Raw genomic sequence first — 27998 nt, 5'->3', positions numbered from 1 at the left:
CCCTCCGATGCCCGCAGCGTAAACAAGGGGCTGGCGGGGATGAGGAGGCCGCGGGTGTGCGGCGGGGGCCAGGGCCGCCGAGGCTGAGGTGTGCGCTGCCTGCTGGAGGCCTTTCCTTCCTCCTCCCCCGCCGGACGGGGGTAGCGAGGGCCGTCCCGCCATGAACTTGGCCAGTCAGAGCGGCGACGCCGGCAGCGGCCATCTGCTCTTCGCCAACTTCAACCAGGACAACACGTAAGGGGGGCGGCGCCCGGCCTGAGGGCGAGCCTGGACTGAGCGGGGGGGGACCGGGCGTGGGAAGGGGGCTGCGGCTGGGAAGGGCCCGCCGAGGGACCCTGGGGAGGCCTGGGCCTTGGGGAAGGGGGAGGGGGCGTGGCGGGATCTTCCCGCGCCCTCCTGCCGCCACCTATTCCCCCCTGGTCCATCCCTTCCTACGGTAGGGAGCGTTGTCGCAGTCTCTGCCCTCGCTGCCCCGGAATAGGGCCGCGGTCATCCTCATCTCCGCAGCGAAGAGGAGCGGGAACAGCCCTGCTCCTCCCTCCAGCTTCTGTGCGGAGCTGCACGGCGTGAGGCCGCGCTCGTAGGGACACGTAGCAGAGGGTTAATGGGCGGCTTGAGCTCTGATTGCAGCACATTGACTTCTTCCTCCCCCAGACTGGTGCCTTGGGGAGTTTTACCTTCTTGTGCTTGCGAGACATTGCTCGCTCTTGCCTTGGGAAAGGGAGGCAGGGCTGTTTCAGCTTCTCGCTGTCTGGCTGTTAGGAGGGCCTGAGGTAACACGAAGACCCAAGTCTTCCAGGAGGTGCAAAGCTCATTCTAGCTGTCTTTTCAGAGAGCTTTTTTGTTTTCGCTTGCTGCCTGTGTTAAACTCGCCCAGACAGCAGAGGCATTATGCCTTTGGCTTAAAGGTATCTTTATGAGCCCATGCTTGCTTTTGATTTTGACTTTTTTAAGAGGCCTTTCTCAGGTAGTCTGTGAAATTGCATTTATTCATGTTTCAGTTCCAGAAATGGTCAGATGGTTCATGCTGAACACCTTTTAAACAATTTAACTGCTGCAACGTGTTTAGTTTAGTGCATATACAGAGTATTAAAAAGCAGGGGGGGGGGGTGTTCAGTTGAAGACATCTCTAATAGGTGAAAATGAAGCACTAAAGACCCTTTACAGAGGGATTCGGCTGTCTTAAATGCCTAAAAGATGAAACTAAGGGCCAATGACCAAAAGAACTTGTACTTGAGAAAGGAGTAGTTTCTGTTTAGGAAGTGAGTAAGAGGAAATGATCTCAGGTTGGCATCACACAGCATAACCCACCAGTGTGGTGGTGGTTTTGCTTTTAACAACTTATTTGTATGACGTGCAACAATGTCTTGTCCTCCCAAGAGAGAGCTTTTGACTATCCTCAGCACGTGCTGTAGCATATGGGTTGTCCAGGGAGGTGGTTGAGGCCCCATCCCTGGAGGTGTTTAAGCCCAGGCTGGGTGAGGCTCTGGCCAGCCTGATCTAGTGTGGGGTGTCCCTGCCCAGGCAGGGGGGTTGTGATCCTTGTGGTCCCTTCCAACCCTGAATGATTCTATGATACTCTGATATGGCATTTGTGAAGAGGAGATGATTTGTGGGAACTGTCAGAATTGAGGAGTAAGGTCACATCACAGAAGGAAATACTCTGTTAGGTTTTGTTGGGGTTCAGGAGGTTGAACAAGTGGAGCTGGATAGACTTGGGACAAGACACTTTAACAGTAACTTGCAGTAAATGATGAGGGGGAAGCAGTAGTGTTCTATGTGTTTGTAAGTAAATCATTATCCATATGTTGATTCAAGCCACAGACTTTTGCAGCTGCTTTTCACATTTATTCATCAAGCACTGCCTAGAGCTCTCTCTGTCATTGTGCTGAGAAATGCTCAGCTCCCAGCCATTTTTTACCTTTTACTTGATAACACAAGTCATAATAACTCAGAAATCTGTCACCTCTTTCTTCTGCAGCTTGGAAAGGTCATTATGTGAGGTTTTGAAATGAACCTCTGCTCTCCAACATGGTAATCTAAAAGCAGGGATATTTCTCCTCCCTTCAAGCAACTGCCTGGTTTCAGTTGCAGCTTAGCTTTGTGGAGAGCTGTGTAGAATTAAAGATCACTGAATAGTGACCAAAGGAAACTTCTTTTGAACAGGAGAGTTGCAGGCTTGACTTGAGAACAAACCCAAGACAGAAGTAAAATGAAAGGAAATGCAATATTAATCTGTCTGGGACTTCTTTGGCTTGTCCACCTTGAAATCTTTCTTCAGGAGAGAGTCAGTGATGGTCCTTTTTAACTTTGTGGTTTATGAGGGGAAAACCAGACAACTGACTAAGGATTTATCTTTTTCCTCAACTGTGCAGTGCTGCTTTGCTGCTTTACCCATTCCATTTTCAGAACTATCTAAAGTGTCTCCTTCATTTTCTGTGCTGTAGCTGAGTTTTGTGTGTGTTGGTGTTCAGCATTCTAGTGTCCATTGTGCAGGGAGGTTAATTTCCTTTTTTTTAGCATTATTTCTGTCTGTGCAAAGCACCTTGAGATTAGCAGATTTCATAGTGTCAGTCAGGGTTGGAAGGGACCACAAGGATCAGCTAGTTCCATGGGCAGGGACACCCCACACTAGATCAGGTTGGCCAGAGCCTCATCCAGCCTGGGCTTAAACACCTCCAGGGATGGGGCCCCAACCACCTCCCTGGACAACCCAGTCCAGGGCTTCACCACTCTCATGGGGAAGAACTTCCTCCTCACCTCCAGTCTGAATCTCCCCACCTCCAGCTTCATTCCATTCCTCCTAGTCTTATCACCACCTGAGATCCTGATTTGGTCATGTATCTTTACATGAGCCAGACCTGGCCCATGTGTCTCTGCAGTTTGGAGTCTTGGAATAGACATTTTTGCCTGCTCAGATATCTATTAGAGAAACAGCATAAATCTAAACCAGGCTTCTGTTCATATTTTTGGCCTCAAAATTATGAGAATAGCTTTAAAGGCCACTTACTTGGAGACAAATGAGATGGTGTAGATGATGTTGAGGAAATACCTTCTTCATTCTCATAGAGTCTCAGAGAAATCTCTCTGAGAAAAGCAGTATAAGAACCCCCCAAGTCTTGTTTCTAGATGTCTTTCCGAGCAACTTCTTACCAAAACACTTCTCTGATGAGGTATGTGACCAAAAAAACCCCAAGTTGCATTGTAGTTCTTAAACTGAGGAGAATGTAGTGGTTGTGTAAGTTCTTTAAACTGGAGTTAGAGGTGGTTGAGTTTTTTCATTTCTCCCCCACCTGTAATCTCTCTTAGTTTCTTGTTTGAGCAGAGAAAACAATAAGGCAGCTCTCTGGATTTATTCCTACACTATTCTATATGTCTAGAAGGTCACCATTTACCAGGTGAGAAGAGCTGCAGAGAGCTGGTTAGGAATGAATTACACTTTCCCATGCTGGCCCTCAGAGCACTTAACTTGCTTTCAACTTCTATTACAAGTGGCTGGAATCTTTCTCCAGACAGGCAAGGTAAACAAATGCATATTCTTGCAGCCAGCATATGAAAGGCAAGCTATGTTTATGTCTTCCCAGTCAGTTTTAAGGTGTGCTTTGGTAATTAGAAAAGTTGCTGACAGTCAAAGCTGGAAAATAAATGACATGGGTGCCTTGTTATTGCGTTTAAAGCTTGTAACCATAACTTAACAAGGGGCCAGCTCCACTCGTGCTCCATGTGTCTTGCTTGCCTAGACAGCAGAGCCAAGTGCCTTGTTTTAGGAGAAGCTGGTGCTTGTTGCTGGTAAAAATAGGTACAAGCTAGCCTTTCCTAGGCTTAATTAAGGGTTGATAATTAATTATTGTCTCCTATGGGAAGGAGATGATCTTCTAGCAGTGGGAAATGAGATTGCTGGTAGTTAGAAGAACGCTGTCAACCCAAGAGCTGCTGTTGCACTTCCAAGCTGCTGTTCCATTTCCCAGTTGCTGCAGTCCCTGGTGACTGAAGCAGCTATCCTCTGCCTTGCCTGTAGTTGTTTGTTTTTCCCCAGACATACCTCTCTTTTTAATGTATTTAAAGTTCATTCATGGATGCTGTATGTGGTGACGTTGTCTCCTGGAACAGTGTCTACGTTGTGGCAAGTGTTGTCTTGCCTCTTTATTCCACATTGCCCTAAGCTTTATTTACATGAGAGTTTTGAGTTACTGGCTGGGACTGGAACTCTGCCTGAAAACACTCCACCTCTAATGCAGCAGAAGCAGTTGGTTTGTGGCTTCTCTTTGATATAGTGTGTTTTCATTAAGTAAAAACAGAGGGAAGGTCGTTTTGAGAAGATGTTAGTGTACTTGGTTTGGAGCTCGCCCTTTTCCCCAGTGAATCAGTCATTGCTCAACTCAGCATGACTGGCATTCTCTGATTGAGAGGCAGAAGCTCCAGCCTGCAGAGAGCAAAGTAACTGATTAGAACTTGGGTATCCCAGCAAAATCATGCAGCAGAAGCTTGTGGGTGATTTCAGTGCTGGCTGTGTGTTAGCAGCTGGGTAACAACAGATAGTTGGTGAGATGTACTGCTTAAGCCTGACTGCTGCTTATATTACTTCTGGGAGAACTACTGAGCACAGATACCTTAATGAAAAATTAAACTCTCCTCACAAGCTGATACAAGCTTTAAAACCCTTAAGGGAAAGGCAGGATATGACAGAAGTTTGTAACTTTTGAAGCAAAGCATGACTTGCAAGATCTGAAAGCTTCTGTGTGCCTATAAAATAGGTAAAACTTTCAGTCTTTACATCTTCACACAAATGGTTCCAGAGAAATGCCTTTGGAAGAACTTTGAAGCTTGGATGGGGTTCAGATTCAACTCACAAACACATAACAGAAACACGACCCAAAGAAGCTGCTTGTGAAATAGTGCTGGTGGGCAGACTGCAGAGGAGTTTTAATCACCACAAGTAGTGGTGTAACAGCACTTGGGAACACAATAGCCACTGGACTCTTGGAGCAGACTGCTGATGGAAGGGCAAAAGGAAGCCTTGCCTTTGGACTTGGAATGAAAACCCTGATGTGTGCCTTAATTGCAGGGTCTGCTTTAGGCTTCTGCTTTCATTTGTGTGTGGATTACATGTGACAGGTGTAAGTTTGTGTCTGTTCTTTCTGATTGAATTCTGCCCTTTCCCCCACACACACGTAAATCAATCTCATTCTGTTTTCTAAGCAGATGCTTTAAAGTTGTACAGCTGGAGAAGTTGTGTTCCAGTGCCTTTACTGTGTGATGTTTGGATCTCTGTGGCAAACTGTGTGTGAGAAGAACAGGGGTTAAGTGCTGAGCATTCACTTCTCTGCCTTTATTTCTCCTGTGTTCAGGTGTCATTCACCCTATGTTCAGGAGTCATTCACCCATGATCCTTGAGGACAAGAGAGCTCTTGATTGCAAGCAGGCTTTAAAGCTAAATAGACACCAAAAAAAAGAAAAGGAAGGAAGGAGTGATTGTGTAGCTGTGGTGCTCAGGGAAGGTAGTGGAGAGGAGGAGTCCCACATGATGCTGCTTGCTGTTGTTGCAGTGGAGCTAGCAGCCAAGGTGGGCTTGCCAGGAGGATGTTCCTCAGCCTGTAACAACTTGCACAGGAATTTGGCCTGGAATTAGTGATACTTACTTGGATTATGAACTTTCTGTTGTCCCAGTTCATTGCTGCATGTTAAGTAATGGGCAAGTGAGGTCTCCCTTTGCTGTAGCAGATTTCTGGAGGTTTTCTTTTTAACATAAGAACAGTGAGGGGGGAAAAAAAATCTCCTGTGGGTTGTCAGAGCATTGCTGACAAATGTGTTGAACTTGGGGCTCTTGTCCAAAATTATGGCATCTTTGACCTTTTATTTATTAGATCTGTAAGATGTTGCAGCTTCAGTTTCAGCAGAGGTTTGGGAGGGGGGGGGGAAATGAAGCAAAGTCCCTTAGCAATTCTTCTTTTAAGTCATTTCATTGATTTTTTTTCTCTGCTGTTTCTTTTCCCCTTCTTCATCATAAGCCTTCACTCACAAAATGTTTTGTCTTTGGAAATTTACATTTGGTTTTGAAACCAGGTGGAACATCAGTGTAATGAGACTGGGTCATAATGAAAGTAGGTTTAATTAACCAGTTGCTTAAAGTAGTAATGACTTCAGGAGTCGTGTTTATGCTGCAGCTGCAATTGATTTCAATCTTGGGGAGCGCTGCCCTCAGTAGGATATTTCTGATGAATAGTTAAGGGAAAAAGAAAGGGGGGGGGGGGGGAACTGGTTTTCTTCCTTCTCTCTGTATAGTAAAGGAGGTAAAGAAAAGCTGTATGATTCTAACTCATCTGAAAAAAAAAACTTGTTTCTGAGAAGAGAGATTGAGAAGCAGCTGATTTCCCACTCTAGGTGAGTGCTGCTCACAGCGAGCGTCAGCATCCTGAAACGGGGGGGTGAGACATCTCTTAAGACTCCTCACTTGATGAGGTTAGTTTTAATTATTTGACAGCTGCTCTTGGAGATACTCTCAGGATTTATGGCATCTAGATTCAGACTGCAGTATTATCTTTGGGGGGGGGGGGGGGGGAAGTGGGTAAATAGAGTTGTATAAATCAGGGTGGTGTCGCTAATTTTGTACTGAGCAGCCGACCCTGCTGGTGAAATAGCTCAAAGTCTAAGGTGTGTAATAGGGGCTACACATAACAGAGCTACAAATCCATCTGTGTGTAGCATAATGCTAGAAGGGGGGGGGGGAAAAGGCTGCTTTTTAGGGTATTGATTTTATTTTCAATTTGAGCCTCTCCTCAGCTTCTGAAATTTGGTGATGATGAAGCCTAACACCCACGTCGTAAAAGGAGCTCCTGATGAAGTACAGCAGCTTCTCGTTGGCCACTGTCTGTCAGAGCACTAGCTGAATGGCTTATTGATCATATTTCATCCCCATATGGCTGCACATTTCCTTTTTGTGTGTTCCAGAGGTGGGGTAATTTGGGCTGGAGACTTGTTTTGAGGATTTGGTCATTCAGCTATTGGGTGTCTCAAGGGCTTAAGTGTAATGTTGGTGTGGGGGGGAAGAAGAGGAGGGATTTAAATCACGGTGATTATGCTGGCATAGCTCAGCTTAGTGAGTTCTCTTCTTACATAGGAAAAGCCTTTTCCCAACAGTTTCATAAGTAATTTGAGAGTACATTTAAAAAAAAAAAACACAAACCAGGGCAAGCAAAACAAAAAACCCCCAAAGAAAACAAACCCTCCAAGCCAGGAATGCTGTCCTGGAAGAATAGGTTGTTTTGCAGTTCTGCTTGGATGCTGAACTGGCTTTAATTACACTGGCTTGAACTGTTCTATGTAAACAAATGATTTGTGGCTTCATCACCTTGATCCTGAAAGAAACAACAAAAGGCAGTTGCCATGGATGGAAAGGTCTGTTCTGTGCTTCTTCATTTGGCTCCTACTCAGTCGAATGATTTTTATCTCCTGCCCAGCTCGCCTTTGCCATTGTCTGAAGCTTATTTAGATGAGGGATGGGCTGTGGCTAGGATAAGAAAAATGGGCTTTATTCTGGCTGTCAGTGACAGTCAGCCAAACAGTGATACAGCAATATTCTGTATTTAAAGCTGTAAGGACCGTGCAGGAATCAGTTCTGCCTAGTAATACACTCACCAAGAGCTGCTGTGTGGAATTCTCAGCGAGGGAGTCGTCCTGTGCCTTTTGTAGGTGGTTTATGTTGCAAGGAGTCGTGTGACTCCGTTTATTTTTAACTCAGGCTGCTTGTTTACCTTTGTGAAGTGACAGTTTTAATGTCATTCTTTGCTAAACCTTCTGTTGAGGCCAGCAGCAGAACTCAGCTCCTTGCTTTTGTGTTTTGCTGTGTTCAAATTGCAATTCCTTCTTCCTTTTTGTTTTTTTTTTTTTTGGCCAAATGTGGATTTTCACTGTGTGGTATAAAAGTGGTTGAGGAAAGACACTGAAGCTTTGTGGCCACTAATTAGATTCAGTCTGCTGAACACACTGGGTTTTGTCTGGAGTAAAATTAAATTCCCTATCTCTAAGGTGACTTAGAGGAGCAGCAACCAAATTTTGTTTTATAGTTGCCTCTTTCTCTCTCTACCCTTAATATCCTTTTTTTAATTCCTTGGTGATTGAATCTGGGGAGGCTTAACATCTCTTGCCTGGATGGTGCATATTTTAATGTGAAGGTTTAAACCTTCTCAAATAGAATTTCTTCACCAGATTGTGCCAGTGGGTTGGTTGGGGTTTTTCTTTTCCTTCTAGAAGGAGAAGGTCATACCATCATCCAGAAGCTGATTTTTAGAGCTGGGGATCTTCATCTCAGAGAATAAACCCCTGGAGGAATAATTTCTCATGCAGTGTGCCCAGGCAGCCAGGAGGGCCAATGGTGTCCTGGCCTGCCTCAGGAACAGTGTGGCCAGCAGGAGCAGGGAGGTCATTCTGCCCCTGTACACTGCACTGGTTAGGCCACACCTCGAGTCCTGTGTCCAGTTCTGGGCTCCTCAGTTTAGGGAGGAGGTTGACTTGCTGGAATGAGTCCAGAGAAGGGCAACGAAGTTGGTGAGGGGTTTGGAACATAAGCCCTGTGAGGAGAGGCTGAGGGAGCTGGGGTTGCTTAGCCTGGAGAAGAGGAGGCTCAGGGGAGACCTTATCACTCTCTACAACTACCTTAAGCACCAGAACAAGAGGATGCAGTCTCAGGCTGCACCAGGGGAGGTTTAGGCTGGAGGAAGTTTTACACAGAGTTTTTTAGGAGGAAGTTTTACACAGAGAGAGTGACTGCCCATTGGAATGGGCTGCCTGGGGAGGTGGTGGAGTCACCATCACTGGAGGTGTTCAGGAGGAGGCTTGCTAGGGTGCTTGGTGCCATGGGTTAGTTGATTAGGTGGTGTTGGATGATAGGTTGGACACAATGATCTTGAGGGCTCTTCCAACCTGGTTTATTCTATTCTGGGTCCCTTAGACCTTAAAAAGGACTCACTTTGGAGCCATGAGAGGAAAATACAGCAAGAGCAAGAAATCTAGGAATCTGTATTGTATTCTAAGTGCAGAACTCATTACCAATGCTTCTGAATTGCAGACAATGGTCTTGCTGAGCTCAGAAGGGCATTTTGGCAGGGCTGGGTTTGAGCCTTGCCACAGTTTGGCATGTTGAAATACATTTTATTGGAGTTTAATTAGGTTTTCTTCATATGTCCTGGCAGCCAGAAATATCTGCACCAGAAGCAGACTAATACATTTCTGCACAACCCAGCTGACTGTTAATTTTCCTTTTTCTGTGGCATCAAATCATCCTCCTCGTGGGGAGGGGTGGGGGGAGGGGGTGGGGGAAATAAGAATGTGCCATTGTCTGCTGCCTTGATGTGTAAAGACCAGCAAGACAAGCCTAAAGGTTTTTGGGGGCTTAAAATTTAAGACCTGTCTTTGACTCTGACTGGAAAAGCAATTAAATGGTCTGTGAGCTAAGTGTGAAAATTGAGGAATGGAGGAGAGAAGGCTCTGTAGTCAGTTTTTGAATGTTCTGCTTTTGTGAAGATCTGTTTAACAGCAGTGCCTGGCACTTTTAAGAGGGTGCCTCTGATCAAAGATTCAGCAGGAGTATTTGTAAGGCTGAGACCTAACAACGTTCTGAGGAGGTGCTAGAACATCATCAAATAAAACCATAGCAAAGCAGAGCTGGCAGTCTTTTAATGGCTCCCCCCCCCCCCCCCATTTTCAATATGAAAGCCCTTTTGGGGTGGTTGAGGGGAAGGTTCTAGTACAAAGAGCAAAGAAAATCCCCAGACAGCCCAGTTTATAAGGTCTTGGAGGTCACCTCTAATGATGGGGCAGTGATGTAATTGGTTTGCATTACCTTCTTCCAGTCATCATCTTTTTCCCCACACTAAAGCTTTTGGTTTGCCTGGAGAAATCCCCAGGAGGAATTGGGCAGCAGGCTCAGGTTAAGCTGTGAACTCTTTGTTTCATCAGCATGAAGCAGGATTCCACACCTGGGGTAGCTCAGAGGCTGGCTGCCCTTCTCCAGAGGTGAGGAAGCTCTCTGTATCTGGCCTGGCTTCTTGGTGCTTTTCTCACTGAGCTAACCCCACTGGAGTTGTGGAATAGGGTAAGGCTCTGTCAGAGGGTAATCACAGCTGGCTTGGTTTGTGTTCCTGACTGGCTTGTTTGTTTTGCAGGTCCCTTGCAGTTGGCAGTAAATCAGGCTACAAATTCTTCTCTCTTTCATCTGTGGACAAATTAGAGCAGATCTATGAATGCAGTGAGTATCTCTTCCTCTTTCTTTTTTGAAATCCCCTCAGTTGGCTTAATTTGGGAAGAATAAGAGACCTGCTTTGCTTTTTCACAGGCTGTTGGAAATTGACATGAGAGGAACCTTAAGTGTACGATGAAATACCACACAAACACAAAACAATTGATTGCTGGCAGGGTCAAGCTGTATGTTAGTGTTCTGGCTTGAAATGGAGCTGGAAAGGTGGTGAAAGTTGGTTAACAGCTGGGAGAACTCTTTGCTTTTCTAACTTCATATCCAGCAGCCAGGTTAGGTAGCAGCTGGGCATTAAGAAAAACAAATTTCCTGATGTGAGAGTGCCTTTGGAGTTTTTACACTGGTTACTGTGGCAGGCAGCCACAAATACACCTTTGCCAAATAAGGAAGCAAAGCCACTCTTAGGTTTTTCTTTACTCCTACAGAAAAATACTTTTAATGTGACAGTAACAGATTTACACCTCCCAAAGTCTGACTGATCCAAATTCCCAGGACTGATCACAGCTGAGCAGGACATGGGCTGAAATGGAGGGAAGTGATAGCCAATTCAGACTCCCCCCCCCTTTTTTGAGCAGCTAATAAGTGAACTATGAATGCTATGCAGAGTATCCTTGCTCTTGTGCAAACTCCCCGTGAACAGGTGGTACCAGTAGCTATGATGTCAGCACTTATAGTAGGATCCTGGTGTACCATGCAGCACAACAGAGCTGGCCTTGGACTCAACTCCCTAAGTGACCTGACCCTGTGATGTCTGATGGTTGAAAATGGCGTGGCTCAGATCACTTCTTAACCTGTGGTGATAGCCTGCTCCTAGATACAGTCAATGGAGAGAAGTCATTGGGAGGTTCAAATTAGGCACCTGGGCTCAGGTTAAATTGTGCTCCAGCTCCATCTGCCTGCCTGAGTCATGGTCTGGTTGTACTGGTTAATAGGTGGCTTGAGCTCCATTTTGTGCAGTTGAGTTTAGGTAGCTGACCTCTGTAGTATGTTAGGCACTTCCAGTATCTGCCCTGATCCCAGCCCAGGAGACTCAGTGAAGATGACTCCTGTTACACGAGACACTGACTAAACATACCAAGAGAGCCTCAGCCGAAGCTTGCAGGGCTGCTTCTTCTGGACAGCCCTTGAAAGAGCAGGTTGGATAGAATAGAATAGAATAGAATAGAATAAACCAGGTTGGAAGAGACCTTCAAGATCATCGCGTCCAACCTATCACCCAACACCACCCAATCAACTAACCCATGTAACCAAGCACCCTGTCAAGTCTCCTCCTGAACACCTCCAGTGACGGCGACTCCACCACCTCCCCAGGCAGCCCATTCCAATGGGCAATCACTCTCTCCGTGTAAAACTTCCTCCTGACCTCCAGCCTGAACTTCCCCTGGCGCAGCCTGAGACTGTGTCCTCTTGTTCTGGTGCTGGCTGCCTGGGAGAAGAGACCAACCTCTGCCTGTTTACAACCTCCCTTCAGGTAGTTGTAGAGAGCAATAAGGTCACCCCTGAGTCTCCTCCTCTCCAGGCTAAGCAGCCCCAGCTCCCTCAGTCTCTCCTCATAGGGCTTGTGTTCCAAGCCCCTCACTAACTTCGTTGCCCTTCTATGAAGTGCTTTGCTCAGAATCTTACAACTGACTGCTAAAGCAGGCCAGGTTGGGATTGAGACCTGCTGCTTCCAGTCTTCAGACTGTTCTGGGATGCCTGCATGGCCTTAACCACTTGGATATTGTCAGTTTTCTTCCATGGGTCTGAAGTGTGTAAACACAGAGCACAGAGCAGGAGGTAACAGTAGGTTCAGTGGTCTGACCTGTGTACAGCAGGCTGCCTTGACCTTTGCTCATGGGGCAGACAATGTGCATATTTAATATTTAGGCTATATTTAAGATATTAATTGTTACTTTTTTTTCTTCTTGTAGGAAGTTAAATCATTTTTCAGGCTTGGGCTCTCAAACCATGCCTGTCTAGAACTTGATATGCAGGTGGAGGGCTTCCTGTCTGCTGGGTGCCTCCTTTCTGCAAGGAAAGGTGTCTTGAAGCCCCCCAGATATGTGCCACTGCTTCCAGTGGGTCTAAAGACTTGATGTTGTTTTGAGTGAGTGCTTTTGAGAGCCCCTCCCTCTCTTCTGTAGGGTTGACTTGCCAGGTGTGGGTATCTAAAGTGAGCTACAGACTGTGCCCCAGCTGCCTGGTTGAGAGAGCAACTGAAACAGTCTGAGAGTTCCCTTTGTCTGCTCCCATCACTGACTTCTGTGGCTGTACCAATCTCCTACCTCCCTGCTCAGTTGATCCCCTGATGAAAAAATAACTGTTAGACTGGAGGGTGCTTTAAAGTTTAATGAATGCTTCTAACATGCTTCATGTTCTTGGGTTGAAAATGGAGTGAGAGCACAGCTGATCATCAGCTGGCTGGTTCTAACCAGCTCCTGTCTGTGATGCTTCATACCTGTGTTTATGCAGCTGTTAATCTTGTTATGGATTTGCTGTTCCCTCCTCCCTGCTGATGCTTAACTCATCTTGTAGTTCTTCTTTCTGTGTTTTGAATCTGAGTTTCTGGCAGTGCTCACTTGTGTAGTGTAAAGGAGAGAACACCACCAGCAGTACTGTTCATCACAGGAGGGTTGGGGTTTTCTTCCTGTAGGACTTACCTAGTGCTGGTCAAGATGATTCATTTGGGACAGGTGACTGCAGGATGCGCAGCACAGCCTGGTGTTGCACCCAAATGGTTGCTCCTTAGGAAGCCTCCATGACTTGGCAGCTGTGAAGTGATGTTATCACTGCTTCCTGCTAGGAGAAGACAAAGGAGCAGAGGTGCATCCTGCATTGTTAAAGTGAATTTAATTAAAAGCCCATCATAATGCTTTTGTCTAAAGCTAACTGTATTAGAGTAAGTCTTTTTATTGGGAGGCTGAAGGATTTTCTCTTCCTTTTAAGTGTTTTCCTGGCTGAAAGTTGTCTGGGTTTTGTTTAGGTTGTTTTGGTGGGTTTTTTTTTCCCTTCTGATTGCTTAGTTCTTGAAGTGCTCCTCCTTGTGTGCCTACACATCCTATCAGCGCAGCATGGGAACAGCTCTTTTGCCATCTGAATATCTGCTGCTCCTCCTCTGGAATGCCAGCTCTTCTGCCTGCCTGGGAGAATAACAAATCCCAGCAGCTGTGTGGGGAGTGGAGCTGTGCTCACCCAGAAGCAGGGAGCAGTCAGACTGTGGGGTTTGGGTCTCTGGGCAGGTCTTCTGAGCCTTGTAAAAAGATTCTATCATTATGAAGGGCTCCAGGCTTAGATGGGAAGCTGATAACCTACACTACAGAATATCTGAGAAGCTTTTATGTTACTAGTCTGACTCCAAGAACACAGACCCCCTGCACTTGGGAGTCCATGCATGGATTTATGGAAGCAGAGTTCATTTATTTGTTTCCTTTTCATGTCTTGTGTGAGGCAGCAGAAAAAATGGAGGGAAATTCCTTGCAAACCAAGTCCTTGCTGAAATGCATTATCCCTCTTGTGTGAGCAGGCTGAACCTTCAAAGCCTCTGTGAGCTGCTTTGTCTTCTCTGGAGAAGTACCACAGGAAATAGGAGATGTAGATAAAAGTCAGTTATGCTGAGTGGAGCACTGAAAATGCTTAGTGTAGCCCTGCTCCCTTTCCATCAGGAGGCTGTTCCTCTGTCTCTTTCTCATGGAGGATTAAGTATTTTCTGGTCTTTCTTTCCCCTCCACCCCTTGAAATAGCTGCCCAGAAAGAGCACTTTCAAAACAGACCATGTCCCACAGCCATGACATTGGCATATGCTGAGAATGTTGGACAGAGCTCTTTGCAGGGAGTTTCTGGCCCTGGTGATGAGAGCAGTGCCCATTACTTATTTCATGTCTCTTGGACAAAACAGAAGCCTTCAGAAATAAGCTTTATGGGTTTTTTCCACCCCCCTGGCAGCTTTATGGTTTGGATTGTATTAAGCATTGAGCTAATCCAGACACTGACTTCTGAAGAACTTGCTTGTTTTGATGGACCAAGGCCAGAGGCCCAGGCTGCTTGTCTTGATTCAGTCTTCTAGTGTAAGGCCAGGCATAACCAGTAGCTGTGGGAGAGCTGCAGAGTGTGGTAAAACTCTCCCCAGCTTTCTCCTGCTGTGGAAGCTATGTCCCCTGTGTCCCTGGGGCTTTTGGAGGGCAGCTTCAGGGTGTGGGGAGGGCAAAGCACACGTGCCCAGAGAAAAACTGGTGGTGAGACTTGGACTCCTCCCAGCTTGGTCCTGTACCGTACTCTCCTCAAATGCTCTGAGAGTGCTGCTTTGCCAGAAATCCTGGCCCCTCCTCCCTCCTGCTGTCTCCCCCACATTTGGAATGGTGACATGTTCCTCCTTTTGCCTCCAGTGCTTCCCTAGTGGAACACTTGACAAAGTGAGGCTGGGTTGTGGCTGTGTGTACGTGCTGGGCTTCGTGGTTCCCCTGCAGATTGGCTTTAGGGACTGGCAAGTCCTTTTCATAGTGTGTGTGAAAATGCTGCTCAGGGGCTGGAGCAGTCTTACAGCAGTGAGCTGCTTTGAGTGCAGCAGCCTGCCTTTCTTCATCAAAAGGTATGCAGAAACCCCAAGGTGTTTTGTTCATCTGAAAACTCTTCCATGCACAGTAGAGCTTGAACAAACAAATCAAACCCCACACACAGGCAGAGCCCCAGAACTTCAACCCCCTTTGCTGGTCTGCAGAGATCAGACTGTACAGTTCTGGAGTTGGACATTTTTGGTGTCTTTGTGCCTTTTTTTTCTTCTCTGTGGAATCTTGGGCAAGGGGGAGTAGCTGCTCTGCTCTGAAGCACAAACCTGCAGGGCACCTCAGGACGGGGGGAAGTCAGCATTCACTGTCCAGTCACCAGTGGCGCCCCCCAGGGATCAGTGCTGGGCCCTGTCCTCTTTAACATCTTCATTGATGATCTGGATGAGGGGGTCGAGTCAGTCATCAGCAGGTTTGCAGATGACACCAAGTTAGGAGCAGATGTTGGTCAGTTAGGGGGTAGAAAGGCTCTGCAGAGGGACCTCGACTGACTGGACAGATGGGCAGAGGCCAATGGGATGGCATTCAACAAGTCCAAGTGCCAGGGGCTGCACTTTGGCTACGGCAATCCCATGCTGAGCTGCAGGCTGGGGTCAGAATGGCTGAGAGCTGCCAAACAGAGAGGGACCTGGGGGTGCTGATCCACAGCTGCCTAAACATGAGCCAGCAGTGTGCCCAGGTGGCCAAGAGGGCCAATGGCATCCTGGCCTGCATTAGGAATAGTGTGGCCAGCAGGAGCAGGGAAGTCATTGTGCCCCTGTACTCTGCTTTGGTTAGGCCACACCTTGAGTCCTGTGTCCAGTTCTGGGCCCCTCAGTTTAAGAAGGACTTTGAGACACTTGAAGGTGTCCAGAGAAGGGCAACAAGGCTGGGGAGAAGCCTTGAGCACAGCCCTGTGAGGAGAGGCTGAGGGAGCTGGGGTTGCTTAGCCTGGAGAAGAGGAGGCTCAGGGGTGACCTCATTGCCCTCTACAACTACCTGAAAGGTGGTTGTAGCCAGGAAGGGGTTGGCCTCTTCTCCCAGGCAACCAGCACCAGAACAAGAGGACACAGTCTCAAGCTGTGCCAGGGCAGGTTTAGACTCGAGGTGAGGAGGAAGTTCTTCACCGAGCGAGTCATTCGGCATTGGAATGTGCTGCCCAGGGAGGTGGTGGAGTCCCCATCCCTGGAGGGGTTCAAGAGGGGATTGGATGTGGCACTTGGTGCCATGGTCTAGTCATGAGGTCTGTGTTGATAGGTTGCACTCAATGATCCTCGAGGTCCTTTCCAACCTAAGTTATACTGTGAGACTGTGATACTTCTTGCCTGACATCTCCCTCTGTGTTGTTTTTTTTCCCCCTCCTTGTTGTGGTTCCTCAGCTGACACAGAGGATGTGTGCATTGTGGAGAGGCTCTTCTCCAGCAGCCTGGTGGCCATAGTTAGCCTTAAAGCTCCACGCAAGCTGAAGGTTTGTCACTTTAAGAAGGGGACAGAGATTTGCAACTACAGTTACTCCAACACCATCTTGGCTGTCAAGCTCAACAGACAGGTGAGTGGTAACTGTGAGAAGGAAGTCAGACATGGGAAGGGATTGTGGATCTGGCTCTGGCACTTCCTCTGCTGATTTTTGCTCTCTTCCTTTTGGTGACAGAATTGCTATTGCTGTAGCTTCTGTATTCATAGTATCATAGTCAGGGTTGGAAGGGACCACAAGGATCATCTAGATTGTATTGCCACCTCAGTGCTCATCTTTGGCTAAGTACTTTGGTTCTCTGTTTGTGTATCTGCTTAGGAAATTCCCAGAGTAAGCTGAGCTGGCCTGGAGATCTCCCAGGGTCCCTTCCAGCGTGAATCATCCTGTGATCCCAAGTGGGGAAGTTTGTGGAACTGGCAGGTTCTGTTCAGGCCTAAACTTAAAACCTTGTGTGTCCACTTTTGTATGTTTGAGATTGGAATTAGTGTTTCATTTTTGTTTCAAATCCCTGGGCTGGTGAGGTTGTCAAAACACCTGGAGCCATACTTTGCTGTGTCACTAAGTCATCACTAGGCTGCTGGGGTTTTTGGCAAGTACAACTGCCTTCAGCCAGCTCATGCAGAGTAGAGAGAATGGCATTCAAAGAAGAGGGGGGAAAAATCCTCTTAGTGTCCATCCCTGTGTCAAAACTCAAAGTGTGGCAGGATGAGACTTCTGTTTAAAATCCTAAGGGAAACAGGGGCTGATTTGATTTCTGGCATAGTGAGGTAGCATTAAATGAGTAACATCTTGTTAGTCTTCCAGATGTGGCCTGCAGAAGTGTAAATGAGATGCTGGAGGACTCAGTTTAAAAGAAACTCCTAGCCCCTGACAACTAATCACAAGTAATAGGCTCTAGAAATGGTTAAAAGACTCTTGTGTGGTTTTTTCTCTGTTTAGCCAAAGCAAACAGCTCTTTCCACGTGTGAATTGGCCTCTCAAGGGGAGGAAGTGCATCAGGGCAGGTACAGAATAAGAATGAAAGAGCTTTAAATGAAAGGCTCTGGCTTCAACCAGCAATGCAAATCATTTTCATTGGAATCAGTTTGCACTGGTGGGGATGAGACAAGCAAAAGTCAGCTCAAGTGACTGAGGGTAGGGTTGCCCTGTTAAAGCCCTCTCAAGAGGTGTTTCTTATGTATCCTCTGTCAGACTCTCTTACTGCCTCCCATCATCTGAGTCGAGGCAATCCCAGGCACAAATCCAAGCTGGGCAGAGACTGGCTGGAAAGCAGCCCTGAGGAGAGAGACTTGGGGGTGCTGGGGGAGGAGAAGCTCAACAGGAGCTCTCAGTGTGCACTTGCAGCCCAGAAAGCCAATCAGATCCTGGGCTGCAGCAAGAGAAGTGTGGCCAGCAGGGCAAGGGAAGTGATTCTCCCCCTCTGCTCAGCTCTGGGGAGACCCCACCTGGAGTACTGCCTCCAGGTCTGGAGCCCCTATTGCAAGAGGGACCTGGAGGTGCTGGAAGGTCTCCAGAGAAGGGTCATGAGTATGATCAGAGGGCTGGAGCACCTCTCCTGTGAGGACAGACTGAAGGAGTTGGGGCTGTTCAGTCTGGAGAAGAGAAGGCTCCCAGGTGACCTCATTGTGGCCTTCCAGTATCTGAAGGGGGCTCCAGGAAGGCTGGGGAGGGACTGCTCAGGATCTCAGGTGGTGATAGGACTAGGGGGAATGGAATGAAGCTGAAGGTGGGGAGATTCAGACTGGATGTGAGGAGGAAGTGAGAGTGATGAAGCCCTGGAATGGGTTGTCCAGGGAGGTGGCTGAGGCCCCATCCCTGGAGGTGTTTAAGGCCAGGCTGGCTGAGGCTCTGGCCAGCCTGATCTAGTGTGGGGTGTCCCTGCCCATGACAGGGGGGTTGGAACTGGATGATCCTTGTGGTCCCTTCCAACCCTGACTGATTCTGTGTGGGCACCACCTTTTCTCTGTTGAAAGGCACCTGCTACACATTTTGTTTGATCTAGGTTTTTTTTGTTTTAGGATTGATGTAAGTTTCTGTAACCCCCAGTCTGATAGCCACCTTTAATCCTCTTTCCCATGTCTAGAGGCTGATAGTATGCCTGGAAGAGTCTCTTTATATCCACAACATCCGAGACATGAAGGTGTTACACACAATCAGGGAGACACCTCCCAATCCTGCAGGTAAGTGTAGTGTCAGATGCCAGCCCAGCTCTGAGAAGTGCTTTCTGTGTCAGCTGTGACATTTCCTGCAGGGAGCTGTAAGGCTCTGAACTCCACTCTGAAATGAAAGTGACAAATGCATGAGTGTTGTCTTAAAGCCAGCCTGGTTAATCCAGGTGAGGTTTTGAAGAGCAAATAGCAGCCTCTGCCTTAAACTGCGCCTTCCCAGGGCTTTAGTCTCCTTGAGTGGATGTGTTGAGATGTCAAAGAAGCAGCAGAGGCACAGAAAGAAGCAGCAGAGGCACAGGCTGGATTTTGCCAGCACTTGGTCTGGTTAAAGGCAAGAGACAAGGGGAAATTCTGCTGCTTAATGAGCTGTTGTAGCTCTGTTGGTGTTCCTTTCCTACTTCATATGAAACTGGAGTAGTTGAGTGTGCTGCAGATGGACTCTGAGATTGCTCACCAGAGTTCTGTTTCTGCTGATGCCTTCTGAGGATAATTTGAGTTGGGTTTGTAATGCTCAAAGGTAGCATCAGAAGGTTTTGCTGCCTAAGTCTTGGAAGTCTGCCCCTCTCCAGTTCAGTTTCTGCTTCCCTTCTAGGCTTGTGTGCTCTGTCAATAAACAATGACAACTGCTACCTGGCCTACCCAGGAAGTGCAACTATTGGAGAAGTACAAGTCTTTGACACCATCAACCTGGTAAGGATCCTTGTGACTGCTCTTTCCCCTTCTAAAGCTGCATGGTTTTGGGAACTGCTTCAATCCCTCAGAGAAGAATTCTTAGAACTCAGTTAGGTTCCTCTGCCCCAGTCTGCAGCATGCCTTACAGCCAGGCTTCACAGAAGGCTGGCAGAGGAAATACAGACACTCAGACTTGATGAGTGGAGTTAGGCAAACGAGCAGAGCAAAGTCATTGCTGTTCAGATTGTCTCTTAAGTATCCTTCTGCTACTTGTACTCTCCATGCACATGCTTCACTGATAATTTGGTGTTCTTAACCTTTGCTGAAACAAATACTGAGGCTGTTGTCTCTAATGTAAGGCCCAGATTTGCCTTGCATGCTCTCAAAGATGCAGTTTTGAGCTGCAGACACGTAGCTTTTTCATGTACTAAGGTTATGTTTTATTGATTCCCTCCTGCAGAGAGCTGCTAATATGATCCCAGCTCATGATAGCCCCTTGGCTGCTCTGGCATTTGATGCCAGTGGTACTAAGCTTGCCACTGCATCAGAAAAGGTAAGGTGGCTTTTTATTGCCTGTGATTTAAAGCAAGAAAATAAGGACACGTGTTTGTTTCTAAGCACTTGAAGTTTAAGCACACACAATTCCACACCCAAGTGCCAGAACAGGCAGCTTGCAGATCTCAGTGAAGAGCTGGTAATGATCTTTAGCACCATTTCCATGCTGTGAAGTGTTGGATAACAAGGTTATTTTAATGAAGACCTTAGAATCTGGCAGTAATCAGGGCAATCCATTAAGTGCTGCTCCCTTTAATGCAGGATTCTTATTAGAAATTAGTTGAATTAGTTGTCTTGTTCTGATGCTGTCTTCCTAATGAAAACAAGGCAGTTAAAGGCAGAAGAGAGAGCAGTGCCTTGCCAGCCCTTGGCACACAAGAACAAATTGCCCATCTAAATTCTATAGCTTAGAAACTCTGAAGCCTCAGCTGGTTGAGTCAGAAGCTTAGATTAGAAAGGTGTAGCTGATTGCATCTGATAGTGGCACAAAGACATCCAGATGGCTGTACTTGTGCCACTTGTTGTCTGGTGTGGTCATTTTCATGATCAGAGATGATAAGGAGGGCTGTTCCTGATGCATAGCTTGTTCTCTGCATTAGGAGCTCCCACCTCTTGTTTTCTCTGCTCTCCAAACACATCCTACGAAGGAGCTCCATAAATATTTCATGCTGGTGTGTGCTGGGCATCAGCAGCAATAAGTTAACAGCATAATGGTTGGCTGCTTGCACTTGTGCTCTGCTCACTAGAGCTAATAGAATGGACAAACTGGGAAGGGAAAATTAATTCTTGTTTTTCTCCCCCCCGTCATTTCCAGGGGACAGTAATCAGAGTGTTTTCCATTCCAGAGGGACAGAAACTCTTTGAATTCCGAAGGGGAGTGAAGAGGTAAAGTTCTACTGGGCCAATTGTCTGAAGCCCATTTCTTACTGGTGAAGGGCCTGGAGCACAAGCCCTGTGAGGAGAGGCTGAGGGAGCTGGGGTTGCTTAGCCTGGAGAAGAGAAGGCTCAGGGGTGACCTCATTGCTCTCTACAACTCCCTGAAGGGAGGTTGTAGACAGGCAGAAGTTGGTCTCTTCTCCCAACCAGCACCAGAACAAGAGGACACAGTCTCAGGCTGCACCAGGGGAGGTTTAGGCTGGATGTCAGAAAGAAGTTCTACACAGAGAGAGAGATTGTCCATTGGAATGGGCTGCCTGGGGAGATGGTGGAGTCACCATCACTTGAGGTGTTCAGGAGGAGACTTGATGGGGTGCTTGGTGCCATGGTTTAGTTGGTTGGTGGTCTTGGATTGGTTGATGGGTTGGACACGATGATCTTGAAGGTCTCTTCCAACCTGTTCTTTCCTGGTCTATTCTGTTCTTTCCTGGTCTATTCTGTTCTTTCCTGGTCTATTCTGTTCTTTCCTGGTCTATTCTGTTCTAATTATGAGTCACCTGCAATCTCTGCCAGGAGAAGAGGAGCAGGTGAGTCTGCCATGTAGCCACAGCTCTCAAAGTGCAGCTTCTGTGAACAGCATGGAGCTCCTTAGGGGTAAATGTACAGAAAGGCCCCTGCCTATCAGAACAGGGAAGTAATGTTCTCACTGAAGCCAATTCCCATAAGCTGGTTAAGGCTGGCTTTCCTACACCACTTGGTACAGTACTGGAATGTCAAAAGAGCCATTTAATTGGTTTTCCTTTCTCTTTTCTCCTCCCCTAGGTGTGTGAGCATCTGTTCATTGGCTTTCAGCATGGATGGCATGTTTCTGTCTGCATCCAGTAACACAGAGACAGTGCACATCTTCAAACTTGAGACTGTGAAAGAAAAGTAGGTTTCAGAGGTGCCTTAGACTTCTTTCTTTTTCCCAAGGAAAAGGCTTTAAAATTCATAGCACTCAACCAGATGAGTTCTTCAAAGCCTGGACTGACTTCCTTTGAACACTTCTGTGCAGGGCAGAAGTCATTTAGGAATCAACAATTGTAACTGAGCTGCACACTCTTCTCCCAGTGAATAGAAAAGATCCTGAAGAGAAACTGGCCATCCTCTGGAGAGGAACGTGGAGCAGTTTCAACTTCCAGTTACATTTGTGTCTCACCTCTTCTGACACTCGTAATGGAAAGAGCTAGCTCAGCAAGGCCTCCCAGCTGCCTGTGGGGCTTCATAGGACACCAGGTTCTAAAATGGTTCTATTGATGATTGGAGAGGACAGCCTTACCTTACATTTCTGTTGGAAACAGTAATTTGTTTGGTGATCAACAGGGGAACAAAATCTTCCAAGTGTAGCTCCTTCCAGCAGCTCTTGCTCTTGTATAAGGAACCTTATGAAATGCAGTTTTATAAGCAGAAGTATCAGTTTACAATCAAACATGCTTAAGTAACAGGCTGAGGGTATGGGAGGACACAGGGTGCCCTGTACCATAAAGGACATGCATTTAGAGTTCTCCAAGCTGCTGTTAACTGGAGAGAAGCAGATAGCTGCTTAATGTCTTTAGGCTGGAGGTGAGGAGAGAGCTCTTCACAGCAAGAGTTGTTAGCCGTTGGACTGGGCTGCCCAGGGAGGTGGTGGAGTCATCATCCCTGGAGGTGTTCAAGAGGGGATTGGACGTGGCACTTGGTGCCATGGTTTAGTAGTCATGAGGTGTTGGGTGGCAGGTGGACTTGATGATCTCTGAGGTCTTTTCCAACCTTATTGGTTCTATGTAAAACAAGAGGCCCTTCAGAGTGGTGACACAGCTTTCTCGAACATGAAGGCAAAGTCACTCACAGGTGGTTTGGGTCTTTTTTCTTTCCTTCTGACTCCTAGACCTCAGGAAGAGCCTACAACCTGGACAGGTTACTTTGGAAAAGTTCTGATGGCCTCCACAAGCTATCTGCCCTCTCAAGTGACAGAAATGTTCAACCAGGGCAGAGCCTTCGCCACAGTCCGGCTGCCCTTCTGCGGGCACAAGAACATCTGTGCGCTCGCCACGTGAGTGAAGAAACTGAGCCTGCGGTCACCACCCTGCTGGGCTGTCACGTTGGGCTGTGGAGAGGCTGACACTGTAGAACATAACCTCATCTGCCCCAGAGCAGTGCACGGAGCAGTGGATCACCTGTGATCATTTCAAAGCCTAGCCTCTCCCAGTTGAAGAGCAACGTGTTAGAGCCAGCACTTCACCATCACGGGAGGGGAGAGGGGAAAGGAGTAATATTTGGAGGGGGATAGACTCTCTTAAGTGTGTTTGCTTTGAAGGGTTTTGTTTAGTTGTGAAAGAGGAATGTTGAACAAACCCCTGGCATTGTGGCATTTGTTCCTGTCAGTGCTGGGGGCAGTGATAGCAGTGTGTTGTGTTTTAGTGAATAGCAAAACCAGGCAACCCAGGCTAACCACTCAAGTAGGCAAGTTCGTGTAATGCTTGTCTCTAAACCAGCACAGCATGCATTACAGTTAATTTTTGAGGCCTAAATCTGATCTTTATTCTGTCCTTAGCAAAGGCAGATCCCATCTGGCACAGCTACCAAAGCCATAAGCTGAGTGCTAGTAAACTTCTTTGGGGAGGAGGAGAGGAAGGAGGTGTTAGAGGTTTTTATGCTCAAGCAACTTGGTGTCACTCCTCTGATCTCAAAGCACCCTTTAAGCAATAATGAAGCCTTGTAACATTTCTGAAATGAGGAAATGCTTCCTGTTGGAAATGTTTTGTCTCTGGAGTTGCACAAAGCTTGATGACAGCAAGGTAACTTCTTGACCTGTTGTGCTGGGTTATACAGGAGTTGCTCGATTGCTGTGGTACTCCGTTATAGCCCCAGAGTGTGGTTCTGCTTTACTCTGGCTTGGTTTTATGCACAGGTCTTTTCTAGGTGCACTGCCTGTTAACAGTGTTCCCTGTCTGACAAGCAGGAGTGGGAAAATAATGGCTTAAAATCATGGGAGGGCAGCAGAGGGTGCTGAGACAGAACTGAAGTCCTTACTGATCTCTTGCTCTCCCCAAAACCTTTCTAGGATCCAGAAGATCCCTCGTTTACTGGTGGGAGCTGCTGATGGCTATCTCTACATGTACAACCTAGACCCCCAAGAAGGAGGAGAGTGCACACTAATGAAGCAGCACAAGTAAGCTCACATTAGCTTAGGGCTGAGGTGCTTCTTATTGCTGTTTTGTTGTAGTTTGGGTTTTGGTGTGTGGATTTGAAGGGTTCCCCCCCTCCCAAAATCCAATTTGTTCTTACACTTAGTTCTGTTCTGCAAAAGTCTAACTTAGAATAGTTCATTTCTTTAAATGGATCTTTTTCCAGACCTCTGACATGAATGAGTAACTTCAGAATCCCCCTGTGCCTGCCTTTCTAGTACCTACTGCACTGAGCACTGCTTTATCAGCAGGGACTTAACGGGGTCTGATTGCAGCGAGGGATCAATCGCTGTCATCTCTCTGATCTTGGCTCCTCTTACTTGGCAGTTGGAGTTGAGTCACTTAGGGGAGAACCTGAAACGTCTGACACCATCCTCTTCATCAATAAATGAAGCAGTTAGAGAGAGAGAGAGATGATAAAGATGGTACTCTGACTGAATTTTCTGTATTCTCTCTGTGCTGGTGTCCTTATTAAACCTCCTTGCATATAGGCCAGCCAGCTCAGGCTCTCTAGCAGCACTGGAGAACACTCCAGGAAAATATGACAAAGCCCTGTTAGTTTTGTTAATAAGGTTTGGCAGGCAGGGCTGGGGTAGTACAGTTGAATTACTTGCATGATCAGTTATGAATTAAAGCCAATAACTCTGATGATAATTCAGGCTTGCAGCCTTGGTCAGTGTAATACTGCTCAGAAATCATGCCGTTATGGGAGTGTTTGAAGGTGTGACCTCTGGTTTCATTTGTAGGTGAAGTGAAGTCACAGAGGGAAGGGTTTTTGGTCAAGTTCTTAATGTCTGATACCTTCACTTGAGGGTTTTTAGTATATATGGATCATAGAATTGTCAGGGCCCTCAGGGATCATCTAGTTCCAACCCCCCTGCCATGGGCAGGGCCACCTCACACTAGATCAGGTTGCTCACAGCCACATCCAGCCTGGCTGCAAAAACCTCCAGGGATGAGGCTTCTACCACCTCCCTGGGCAATTTGTTCCAGTGTCTCACCACCCTCACAGGGAAGAACTTCCTCCTAACATCCAACCTGAATCTACCCACATCTAGTGTTGCTCTGTTCCCCCTGGTCCTACCACTACCCAAGAGAAGCAACTGCTTCTGTTGTGGGCAGAGCTCAAGAGACTATCTATAATATTGATTATTGATAATGATTTTGTGGGGTTTTAATGACCCTCTTGAGTCCTTTTTTCCCTTACGTTAGCTGCTAGGATTTGGCTCCTGATGCCATGTCAGAGGCAAGCATGTTGCCAATGAGTCTTCAGTGTCAAACGTGAAGAGTTGTCAGATGCCTTCTTGACAGCCCTCTGGAATGGAGGGACCAGGTTCCTCCTGTTGCATGTGTTATATATGCATTATGTTTGCACCTCTCATGAGATATTCCCCCATAGCTGTCAGCTAAAGCTGTATTACCCCCCAGGCAGGTCACCCTTGCAGCTAACCTCTCCCTTCTTCTTGCCAGGCTCGATGGCAGCATGGAGCCAGCCAACGAAATTCTGGAGTCCGCATCCCATGACCGGCCCTTGGTAGTGCAGACATACAGTGCTGCTGTGACTAAAGGTACATATGTGCCTTCCTCACCCACAAGGCATGGTAAGGAGAAGGCTGGAAACAGGGCAGAGAGCACCTCTGCCTGTTGCTTCATTCTAGATGGCTGACTGAGCTCGTCTGCTTCAGCGCTGAGCTTTGCAGGTTGTGATGTGGAGCGTTGGTGAGCAGTAGGAAAAGAGCACTTGTGATGTGCAGTAGCCTGCTGGAGATTGAGCATTCTTTTCTGCTGCTTCCTGAGTAGAAGTTTGCCTCAGATTGTGGTTGATTAGTGAAAGTTGCAGTACCTGCCATGTGGTTCTTGAGGGGCCCTCACACAATTATCTCATACAGGAGTTCTGTATCCAGACCTCATCAGAGCATCTCGGTTATAACCCCTTGGGTTTATTAATCAAGGTTTGGTAAGTACTCCTGCAGTTCCTTTCTGGGACCTTTTAGCCTGATTTGCTGCTCTGTTAAATTGAGAGGATGAGAACTGGAGAATTTACTGAGTGCTGCAGCTGTTAGTGGAGCTTCTGCCATTTTTGCATGGCTCTGAGTTCAGTGCTTCAGCTGCAGAGGAAGACCAGCCTGCATGTGTAGCAGCAGTGCTGCACCTGGAGTGCATGGGTGGAGATGGAGGGGAGCATCAGCCTGCATAAAGCACATGTTTGTACTGTGCACACACAGGGTATAGAGTAGAATTAACCAGGTTGGAAAAGACCTTTGAAAATACCTATCTAGTCAGCTAAACCATGGCACCAAGTGCCTCGTCCAGTCTCTTCTTAAATGTCTCCAGTGATGGTGACTCCATCACCTCCCTGGGCAGCACATCCCAATGGCCAATCTCTTTCTGTGAATAACTTCTTCCTAGCATCCAGCCTAAACCTCCCCTGGGACAGCTTGAGTCTGAGTCCTCACAAAGTTGGTGAGGGGCTTGGAACACAAGCCCTGTGAGGAGAGGCTGAGGGAGCTGGGGTTGCTTAGCCTGGAGAAGAGGAGGCTCAGGGGTGACCTCATTGCTCTCTACAGCTACCTGAAGGGAGGTTGTAGACAGGCAGAGGTTGGTCTCTTCTCCCAGGCAACCAGCTCCAGAACAAGAGGACACAGTCTCAGGCTGCTCCAGGGGAGGTTTAGGGTGGAGGTTAGGAGGAAGTTCTACACAGAGAGAGTGATTGCCCATTGGAATGTGCTGCCTGGGGAGGTGGTGGAGTCACCATCACTGGAGGTGTTCAGGAGGAGACTTGATGGGGTGCTTGGTGCCATGGGTTAGTTGGTTAGGTGGTGTTGGATGATAGGTTGGACACGATGATCTTGAAGGTCTCTTCCAATCTGGTTTATTCTATCCTTATTCTTATTTCTATCCTTATTCTTATTTCTATCCTTATTCTTATTTCTATCCTTATTCTTATTTCTATCCTTATTCTTATTTCTATCCTTATTCTTATTTCTATCCTTAAATGCCTCCAGTGATGGTGACTCCATTACCTCCCTGGGCAGCACATTCCAGTGGCCAATCTCTCTTTCTGTGAATAACTTCTTCCTAGCATCCAGCCTAAACCTCCCCTGGCACAGCTTGAGACTGTGTCCTCTTGTTCTGGTGCTGGCTGCCTGGGAGGTAGTTGAATTCTGATCATGAACTGCTCTTGGCTTGGAGAAAGGAGGTCATGATAAAAGCAGTCTCAGGGTGGCAGTGACACTGTTGCAAGCAGTGTTTGTTACTTCAGCCCTTATCGCTCTCTTTGGATCCAAGCCCTAGTCTGCCCTGCTGATCTCCCAACTGCTTGTTCCTTTCTCCCCAGCCTATACCGATGAGCTGGGTGCCGTGGGCGGAACTTGCCTGGAAGATGAAACCAACTCGCTGCGATTGGATGAGGACAGCGAGCATCCTCCCATGATCCTTCGGACAGACTGAGCCTTGCCCTGTGTGAACTCACTCCTGAAGCAGAGAACACTGGCTGGATGTTTCCTGAGGAATCTCGTGTTATGCTGCTATGAACTTTGACATGAGTTGGGAGAGAGGATGACAGACTCTTAACAGTTTTAAGTCGTAGCTGTAGTCCTAATTCTATACCATTGGACAAATATATGGTTTTCAATTCAGTGGCTTTTAATCTTGCTTATCTCTTTTAGCTGTGGGTTATTATAATTATTATTTTTCCCCCCTCTTTTGTTTTTGGGGTTTGGAGTTGGGGTTGGTTTTTTTTTGTTGTTGCCAAAACCTGCTGTTTGTGCAGCCCTCAGAGCCTACCAGCTTTGCATGCATTCATGTGCCAAGCAAGCAGAGGAGAGGGGGGAAGGGGGGGGAGGAGAGAGAGAGACAGAGAGAAAGAGAGAGAGAAGCCACTTTATAACAAACCCCAAGTTTGTATTTTTTTTATATATGTATATAATATTTAGCCTCTATAAAGGAAGGAGCAGAGAAGTGGTTCTGGAAGCTGAGTTCTGCACTGACAAAAGGTCCAAATGGTTTCCTGTGCATGGGCTTGCAGGCATTACCTGGCGACTGACATGCAACCTTTCCAATGCAGCAGCCTGGTTTATTTTCTGGGGTGGTTTCTTTTTGGGTTGGGGTGGTTTGGGTTTGGGCTTTTTTTTTTGGGGGGGTTCCCCCCCTCCCCCTTTCCTGGACCATTTTGTTAATTAAAATTCCTTCTGAATGTTGTTGTGTATTTGTGGGACTGGTCTGTGGGGGGGGAGGGGTGGAAAACTGAAAGAGTTGCCCTGCATGAAGGATATATAGAAT

General features: G+C 47.2%; 1 protein-coding gene across 3 annotated transcripts; it reads left to right on the top strand.

The window, feature by feature from the left end:
* WIPI2 (WD repeat domain, phosphoinositide interacting 2) lies at positions 1-27916 on the top strand. Of its 3 annotated transcripts, XM_068146628.1 has the most exons (13): positions 1-234; positions 10161-10243; positions 16146-16315; positions 18324-18420; positions 19001-19098; positions 19541-19633; positions 20450-20520; positions 21334-21441; positions 22418-22582; positions 23594-23701; positions 25188-25318; positions 25607-25674; positions 27055-27143. In XM_068146628.1, the coding sequence occupies exons 1-12, from the start codon at positions 161-163 to the stop codon at positions 25645-25647; spliced, it is 1239 nt and encodes a 412-aa protein (XP_068002729.1). In that variant the 5' UTR covers positions 1-160; the 3' UTR covers positions 25648-25674; positions 27055-27143. The 3 variants fall into 3 exon arrangements, with proteins under 3 accessions (XP_068002729.1, XP_068002728.1, XP_068002727.1); XM_068146627.1 differs by lacking the exon at positions 25607-25674 and having other exon boundaries at positions 25188-25285; positions 27055-27916; XM_068146626.1 differs by lacking the exon at positions 25607-25674 and having other exon boundaries at positions 27055-27916.
* The last annotated feature ends 82 nt before the right edge of the window (positions 27917-27998 follow it).

This window comes from Melanerpes formicivorus, unplaced genomic scaffold (genome assembly GCF_026170545.1).
Source record: "Melanerpes formicivorus ecotype bairdi unplaced genomic scaffold, bMelFor1.0.p_v2 SCAF_14, whole genome shotgun sequence".
Classification (NCBI taxonomy): Eukaryota; Metazoa; Chordata; class Aves; order Piciformes; family Picidae; genus Melanerpes; species Melanerpes formicivorus.
This window is presented reverse-complemented; position numbering and strand designations above follow the sequence as displayed.